Here is a 7,757-nt window from a genome sequence, read left to right as displayed (position 1 = left end):
TACTTTTTAGTGTACTGTTTTTTTTGAGAATATTTTGTTTTTGGTGTATTTTGTTTTGTTTTTAGTGCATTTTGTTTTGTTTTTTTCTTAACGGTTCCATCTGTTACCTTAGATAGTGGAACTAAAACATGGAACGGATAAAACCTTTGATTTACACGTGGGAACAGAGAGGGGTGACGGTTGGGAATAATGCTGTATTTGTTTCTATTTATTTTGAGAGAATGAGAGGAATGCATAGTTAAATGCTTTATTTTGACTGCGAGCTCATACTCGCGGAATTTTAAAAAAGAAATTAATAGATCCATTGCGTAGGGCCTATTTATTACCTTCATGGCCAAGAATGTTTGGATAAAGGTTTTTGAAGTACTTAAACGATACAGGTATAAAAATAAACTCTGTTGGTAAATCATCTTCATTTATTTTACTTTCTTTTAAATTACTACTCACTTTTTATTGCACCTTATGTACATTTTGAAATTTAAATCGTAATTTTTAAAACATAAAGCTATTTACACATCCCATAACATTATTTCAGGACACAAGTGAAGTCTAGAATCGTGTGATCTAAGCCATAGAGCGGATAATCCAATCCCTAAAGGCGCTGACTCTCACGAACATGTCGGGCGCGTCGCGTGCGCACGGCAGCCCCCACGACACGATGCCAATCTGTCTACCATTGTTCTCATTGACTAGAGCACTGCCACTGTCACCCTGAAAACAAAAGAACCTTAGCAAAAGTATTACAACGGTTATTACGGCCGAATACTAAATCGACATACATGTAGCATCGCCTTAAATTAAGGCCATGCTTAACAAATTCTATTATTTAATTTCTATTACATGATAAGCGGTTTTTACGAATAGAAGTATTCAATATTCGCTTCAGTATTTTGCTGTTAATTTTTAAAGTGAGGAATAGAAACAATTAATTAAGCGGTAGTGTTGAACTTCCGGTCAGGTTTAAAATGATTCTTAGGGCCTGACCCACCAAATTGTTAAATCTCTTATAGCAATCGAACGTGTAAAATATGTGAAAGAAATATCAGATTTTGTTCCCTTAACTGACAGTAAAGTCATTTTTAAACTATCTGATCTTTTATCAGCCAGCACAAATTACACGAAAAGTCAGAGGTATAACGTTTGTATATCACTATAACTACCAAGATACAAGCTATTACGTGAAAACATGATTGTATACTGACATTGCACATGCCGTGGTTAGCGGAGTGGAAGGTGCAGAGTTCGATGTGAGGTTCGACGGCGGGCGCTCTGATGTTGAGTTGAACGGCGCGCTGCGCGACTTCCCGAATGCATTGCTGACCATCTATCGTCGTCACTATCAGCTGCAGTAGGGCTGCTGATAGGGAACCGTTTTGCTGCAAAATATCACCAAATTATATATGGCCAATAGGTGTATTTTTGTAAATCCCTAAGATGCTGTTGGGACAAATACGAACTGAAAGGCATCTCAGACGTTAAAGTCTTTTCGCTCTTCTCTGTCTTAAGTTTAGATTACAGTTCTCAAAAATAGGCATAGTTAAGGGATGTTGGCATATGTCGAAAGATGGCTCTCATCTCAGTCAGGCAGTTAAGTTTTAATAAATTTAAAAAAAATTTAAGACTTACCCTGATTCTTCCCCAGCCGGCGGCTTTAGACCTGACACCAGCGCCGATGTGATCATAACTGAGGACCACAGGCTGCACGAGGTTAGTAAACGCCACGTTGGATGACGTCACCAGGATTCCGATGTCGTTTTTGATCGTTCTAGACACGTAGTTGGGGTGGGTCACGTTTCGCGACAGGCTGTATGATTGGCCGCCGGAGTTCCAGCGGTTCGTACCCACTGTCACACGGAGGGAGCTGAAAATTAAATTAACATTCTGTTAATATTTGTTGATCTGGTCACTTGAACTTTCAATGCCATCACAATGTTCAGATAATTTCTCAGGGGCAGTTGCTCCTCTCTAGCGACGCCCGCCGTATAAATCGTTTAATATCCGACCTGCTAAGTGCACCGCGTGAGAAGACCGCTTCTATGCAATGGGCTGCGGTAAGCACATGTCTCGCGCTGATCAATGACCCTCCGCAGAGGAAGCTGCGGACCAGCAGACCATTGGACATGGCTACCATGTAGGGCACGCTACCCACCGGCGCCTGGCTGCCTCCCACTATACGCGCGTTAGGGTCCGCGTGGATGAAGAAGTCGGAGAACTCATGTTGCGGTGTTGGCACAGCTGGAAGAAAGCACAAATATTTTAGCTTTTGAGATCTATACTAATAGATAAGACTAAGCTTTATTTATGTCTATTAGTTTATTTGGGCAGATTGGTAAAGATGCCAACAGAGAACTCGATGCCAGAAACATTGTTAAGTGATGAAAATAACTAGCTGTTGCTTGTGACTTCGACCCTGTGAAAAAAAAATAAAGCCTATGTTACTGACAGATAGACTACCTTTCTAACGATGAAAACATTTTTGTAAACCGCCCAGTAGCCTTCGAGTTATTTCAATAAAGTTATAACTGTACTATAGATCTATGATGTAAAAATCACTGCTGCTTTAAGTCGAGTACTCAAGTTCTTATGATAGCGAGATAAGGAACACGTCGCAAGCAGTTTATCTTTGTAATTGCTAAAGTTTATTCAATACAAGAAATCCACGTGACCAGTGTAATTACTTTGATTATATTGATATTTTTGATAAACTGAGACAGTAATCTACGCATAAATTTATCACTGAAAACTAGTTTTAGTAACAGTAACGAATTTCTAAACGACTGAACTTATTGTTTTTTTCAATAAAACCTAAGTTTTATTAAAATTCTCATATTTATAAATATGTATTAGGATTGCCTGGTATGACGTGTTCAAATGAATTGCTATGAAGCGGGTAATTTTTTTAACTAAACGCTTTGCATTTCCGAGAGCTTAGCCGTTTAAAGTATTGGGCTTTTTTGTGACTGAATGGCCACTGTTTGCCTTGAAGAGGCAATTACAGATTCACCGAGCTTGAGGTGGCCGAACGCAGATGGCGCTTAGCCTAAACCTCATTTATGAGTAACTAAGCTCAAGGGCTCCCTCAGGAGGAATTGTATGTTGTAATGGAATTTGTAAATTAGGTAGATTAAAACTTACCTAGACTGGTAGCTAGCAATGTTGCCAGTAGTGCTGCAACTTTGAACGCCATCTCTGATCCGCGACGCACGTTTGCTAAATGTACCGCCGTAACAAATATTTATAAGTTCGCCTGCAACTCTAATCTATGCCTTCGTATTGTGTCACTAATTAGTTGATGAAATTATTAGATTGATATCAGCTTACAGACGATAAAGAGTACAAAATCCTTATCACCGAAAACTTAAGATACATTACTTCGTAATTAAATTCTTTGCGACTTGTTAAATAAATTACTGGACAAAACTAGTAAATATAAATTAAAAACAATTAAATTGTTAGTAAATACATTATTTGTAAACAACGCACATTTACAAATTGTTAATGTTTTGTTGCAGCACTGAGAAATATAGATGAAAACCCTTAGCCTACTCGATTACTAAATCTATCCTATTGTTTCCGTGCTGACCAATTTAAGTTTCCGTCTGCAGTAATTTATTTTTGCTGTCTGCCCAATGTAATTAGTTGTGGTGTGAAAATCCATCTTTTGTCATTCGAAGCGACACATTCACATATCGGTCTATTCCTGTTAATAATCATAACACTAAAAGTTTGTGGTAAAATAAAAGCATTACATCATGAGGTCTTTAATTCCGTTTATTTTACATGTTGGACTGCAGCCAGTTGCGGTAGGCGCTAATTCGCACGAACATGTCCGGAGCGCCGCGCGCACACGGCAGTCCCCACGACACGATGCCGATCTGACGGTTGTTGCTACGAAGCACCAGTGGTCCGCCGCTGTCACCCTGAGAATTACCACAACGATTTAAGATACAGATAATATCGCTATTCCTATTAGTCCTATTAGGTCCCTATTCCTCCCCACTGAGGGGCTTTGAATTTCTTCGGCGATATATGCAGGCATCACGTTTTCCTTCGCCATAAGAACGTCGGGTAAATTATGTACATATGAAATAGCGTATGGCACCTTTATTTGCAGTGTTTACGGAGTGTAAGAATGATTCAATCAGGCGCCAAAATATCGACCCTATCAACCATTGTAACGCAATGTTAAGAACGAATCAACATAATCCAAATGGAAAGTGTTAGTTAAAAACATCGCAGATAAATGATTCAAATGGTTGCCGTTAGTGGTTATTGGACATATCTAAGTGTGGTAATTTGCGTAGCAGTCATCCGACGAAAACAGTTACACTTATAGTGGTGTAGAAGATTGCACTAACATGACAAGTGCCGTGGTTAACGGAGTGTAATGTGCAGATCTCGATGTGCGGCTGCACGGCGGGCGCGCGGATGTTGAACTGCGTCGCCAAGCGAGCAACGTCGGTGACGCAACGCGCGCCGTCGACTGTGTTCTTGTTCAGCTGCAGCAGCGTCGCCGAGCTCGCACCGCCTTGCTGAACACACAACGGACAACGTAAATTATGTGATTTACAGAATAACAACAATTATATAGAAACGCAACAGCGAGTCAAACGTGAATCAGTAACAAAGTCGTAATCTCATCGACAAAAAACAAAAGTCCTTAATTAACACTTTCTCAAATAAAATACAAATATTGTCGATGACGTTACGAATATGTTCACACAACTGTAGGCAATTCATAATAGACCCTGAGCTTTACACGAATACTTTTGTATTCAGGTAAGTAAATAATCCAACCATTATCTATTTTTATCTATTATTTTTACAAATAATCGTTGCAACTATTTTAATATTAATTGCCTTTAGTCAATTATTTATTTTTAACATTAATAAAAACTGTGTCAACAGTTCAAAATAAACAATAGATACTCACCCTAATCCTCCCCCAGCCGAACACGGTGGTGCCGGCATTGGCGCCGATGAAGTCGTAGTTGAGTGCGACGATTCTAACGGCGTTAGTAAGGGCGACATCTGCCGTGGTCACAAGCAGCCCGATGTCGTTCTTGATAAGTCCCGCCACGTAGTTGGGGTGTGTAATGTTGCGTGCAAGGTTGTAATGCGTGCCTCCGGAGTTCCAACGGTTGGTGCCGACTGTCGCGCGGAGAGAACTGGAAGAGTGGAAGAGACTTTCTAATTAGTACCTAGGAAACGAGATGTAATGTCACCTTATCAATCTTTTCTGACCCTAAAATTGATTTTGTATTAGGTAGATGAAGGAGTAAACGAGTGTATCGCCTGTAGTTAATTAATCCAACGCCCACGGACGACCAGAACACCAGAGAAACCATGCACGTGGGTGAGATACGTAGGCGAGTCTTTAAGGCCCATAGGAACTCTTGTTTGTAATTTGGGATCAACTTGACAGCAATTATTGATTTTCCCGGAGCATTTAGCTAGTTTAACTTGTTAAGTAAGGTCTGGTGTTTACCTGGTGAGTGAGCCCCCAGAGAAGACGGCGGCGATGCAGTGAGCGGCGGTGAGCACTCGGCGCCGAGCCACCAGCGAGCCGCCGCACAGGAACGACCGCGAGATCAGACCGCTAGATAGCGCCACCATATAAGGCACGCTGCCTGCGGTCGACCCGCCTACAATGCGGCCAGTAGGGTCCGAGTGACCGTACAACTGGCTCACCTCGGTTTCGGGCGTTGGCAAAGCTGAAATACGGATGAGTTAGTCATTAGTTAAAGAATTTAATTAAACATCTTAGGATCTAATAAGCTCCGCAGAGTATGCAGCTGCAAAAAACATTGACGCGACTGGAGTGCCGTGTGCGCTGAAGTGTGTCTTTCCCACTGTAGGAGGATAGGCAATCGTCGCTCACCTCACAGTTGGAGTCCTTCAACTAATGTTAGAATGTTGCACTGATGGGCATTTAAAATTCCGGAAATTGTTGTATGCATTTTGTTATGATTGCAACATGTACTCACCCAAGCTCCCCACAAGGAGGGTAGCGAATAGAATCCCGACCGAGTACTTCATATTGCAGGCGCCGTGTGCGTGCGCATTTCCTATAACACTTTATATAACTTGCCACATATCTTACAAGAATAAAGATAGCCGAGATTAATTAAAATCGATTGCATTCAAATAGATAAAAATATAATTAAACTTAGATATAATTTTTAAAAATAGATATATGCTTTTGTATATCCTGTTACTAGCAATTTAATTTTAGTAGTACCAAATTAGATATGCTAAGACTAAGACTAAGACTTTTCTTAATGCTAAGACTTTTCTCGTCGAATTTAATCTTGGAGACTTTTTCTTTGTCAGAGGTTTCTCTCCATAGTAAGTTCACTTTGCCCTGGTCCCTACGAAGAGTCGGCACAGTATGTGCTGCTCTTCCTTACAATTCTATCAGCCGTCATATCTGAATTCATACCCTTCTTAAGCGTATCCACTTTCACACTTTCTTCGGCCTTCCTCTACTCTAGCCATCATTTAATTTTAATACTTTCTTGTTTATGTAAATCTAAAGGCTTGGCCAGCCTATTATTTTATTAATTTTATTGAATTAAATTCATTTACAAACTGTATAAACGGAAATTCAAGATTGTTTATCACAATAACCCAACTCGATCAATCAAAGCTATCTGATTATTATTATTGTTACTTACTGAGTTATTTTGAAACATTTACAGTAATTACTTCAAGGAATCCCGTATATTTTGATGTTAACATTTTTTAATCGATTTATAAAAACATTATAACATAACATTTACAACTTAGTACACTAAAGATGCCTGTTTCCACTAAACGAATAAACCTGATGGCAACATCGCAACTGCAAACAGGACTACTGAGATAGATTTGTTAGTGGAAAAGGCAGTTTTTGTTCTCTTTTTCATCCGTCTAATATTTATGACATACTAGCTTTCACCCGCGACTACGTCTGCGTGGAGTTAAAAAAAAGAAAAGTATGTAGCCTATGTGTTCTTCCTGACTATCCTCTATATCTATGCCAAATTTCATCGAGATCCGTTGTTTAGGCTACAAACTCTAACAAACATCCATCCATCTAAACTTTCGCATTTATAATATTAGTAAGATCTCACGAGTCCTGGTCATTTAATTGAGTTCTTATTCAGTACTTGTGTTAAAGCTTGTGGGTAATGTTAAGGAATTTCAAACACTCCGATAATTGATGTCGAAAGTAAATCGGTCGCTTATCAAAATAAATCCGAACATGTCGTAATGATAAGTTTTGATTTACATACTTAAATTATATGCTATTTGAGTGGATTGTTAATGGCTTTAGGATAGGCTATTAGACGATAAGGGTTTACTTTCGTAATAAAATACAAAGATAATTTTACCACTTTATTAAAATTAAACATTTCACATTTATGTAAACATTTATTTAAATAACACAGATCTTATTTTATAAATAAAAAAATTGGAATTACACAATGCCGTATTATTTCACTAACATCTTGTACTTACAGATAAGTATGCTCCAGTCAATAGATGGCGCTGTTACAAAAAATCTTTGTGCAAATACTGTTTTAATTGTTATGTTGCCACTGCTACAGCTATTGCCGTGTTCTATGGCTTTCGGGCTATCGAATTACCAAATCTACGGCCTACGGCCACGACATGTTTTTCTTCATTAGAATTCTATTTGAAATATAGCTATTGAATGAAAAAAAAAAAAAAACAAAAATTCTGATACAGTTCTTTGATATTAAAAAAGTAAA

At 38.9% G+C, this 7,757-nt stretch overlaps 2 protein-coding genes across 2 annotated transcripts in view; both read right to left on the bottom strand.

Moving 5' to 3' along the window:
- Positions 1–3,652, bottom strand: part of LOC106101437 (serine protease 27-like) — a 7,490-nt gene extending 3,838 nt beyond the window's left edge. Inside the window, exons 1-5 of the mRNA XM_013280674.1 lie at positions 3,136–3,652; positions 2,004–2,235; positions 1,627–1,861; positions 1,203–1,376; positions 567–711 (exon numbers count right to left, since the gene is read on the bottom strand). Coding sequence (XP_013136128.1) covers positions 567–711; positions 1,203–1,376; positions 1,627–1,861; positions 2,004–2,235; positions 3,136–3,187 — 838 coding nt within the window. The 5' untranslated portion in view covers positions 3,188–3,652. The remainder of the gene's footprint in view (positions 1–566; positions 712–1,202; positions 1,377–1,626; positions 1,862–2,003; positions 2,236–3,135) is intronic.
- A 98-nt stretch (positions 3,653–3,750) lies between these two features.
- On the bottom strand, positions 3,751–6,099 carry LOC106101616 (chymotrypsin-1-like). The gene is made up of 5 exons (XM_013280905.1): positions 5,988–6,099; positions 5,489–5,714; positions 4,934–5,168; positions 4,359–4,532; positions 3,751–3,920 (listed from the first exon to the last, which is right to left on the bottom strand). Exons 1-5 carry the CDS (start codon positions 6,037–6,039, stop codon positions 3,777–3,779), a joined length of 831 nt encoding a protein of 276 aa, XP_013136359.1. The 5' UTR covers positions 6,040–6,099; the 3' UTR covers positions 3,751–3,776.
- Between the last annotated feature and the right edge of the window lie 1,658 nt (positions 6,100–7,757).

Source organism: Papilio polytes, unplaced genomic scaffold (assembly GCF_000836215.1).
Source record: "Papilio polytes unplaced genomic scaffold, Ppol_1.0 DF823980.1, whole genome shotgun sequence".
Taxonomy (NCBI): domain Eukaryota; kingdom Metazoa; phylum Arthropoda; class Insecta; order Lepidoptera; family Papilionidae; genus Papilio; species Papilio polytes.
The sequence above is the reverse complement of the archived record's forward strand: the minus strand, read 5'-3'. Positions and strand labels throughout refer to the sequence as shown.

Bases quoted from the DNA above. Each gene is read 5' to 3' on its own strand.
- LOC106101616 (XM_013280905.1), bottom strand. From the start codon at position 6,039: ATGAAGTACTCGGTCGGGATTCTATTCGCTACCCTCCTTGTGGGGAGC. The intron at 4,533-4,933 runs GTGAGTATCTAT...TTGTGTGTTCAG, and splicing joins TCGGCTGGGGGAGGATTAGG to CAAGGCGGTGCGAGCTCGGC. The intron at 3,921-4,358 runs GTTAGTGCAATC...GGTAATTCTCAG, and splicing joins TTAACCACGGCACTTGTCAT to GGTGACAGCGGCGGACCACT.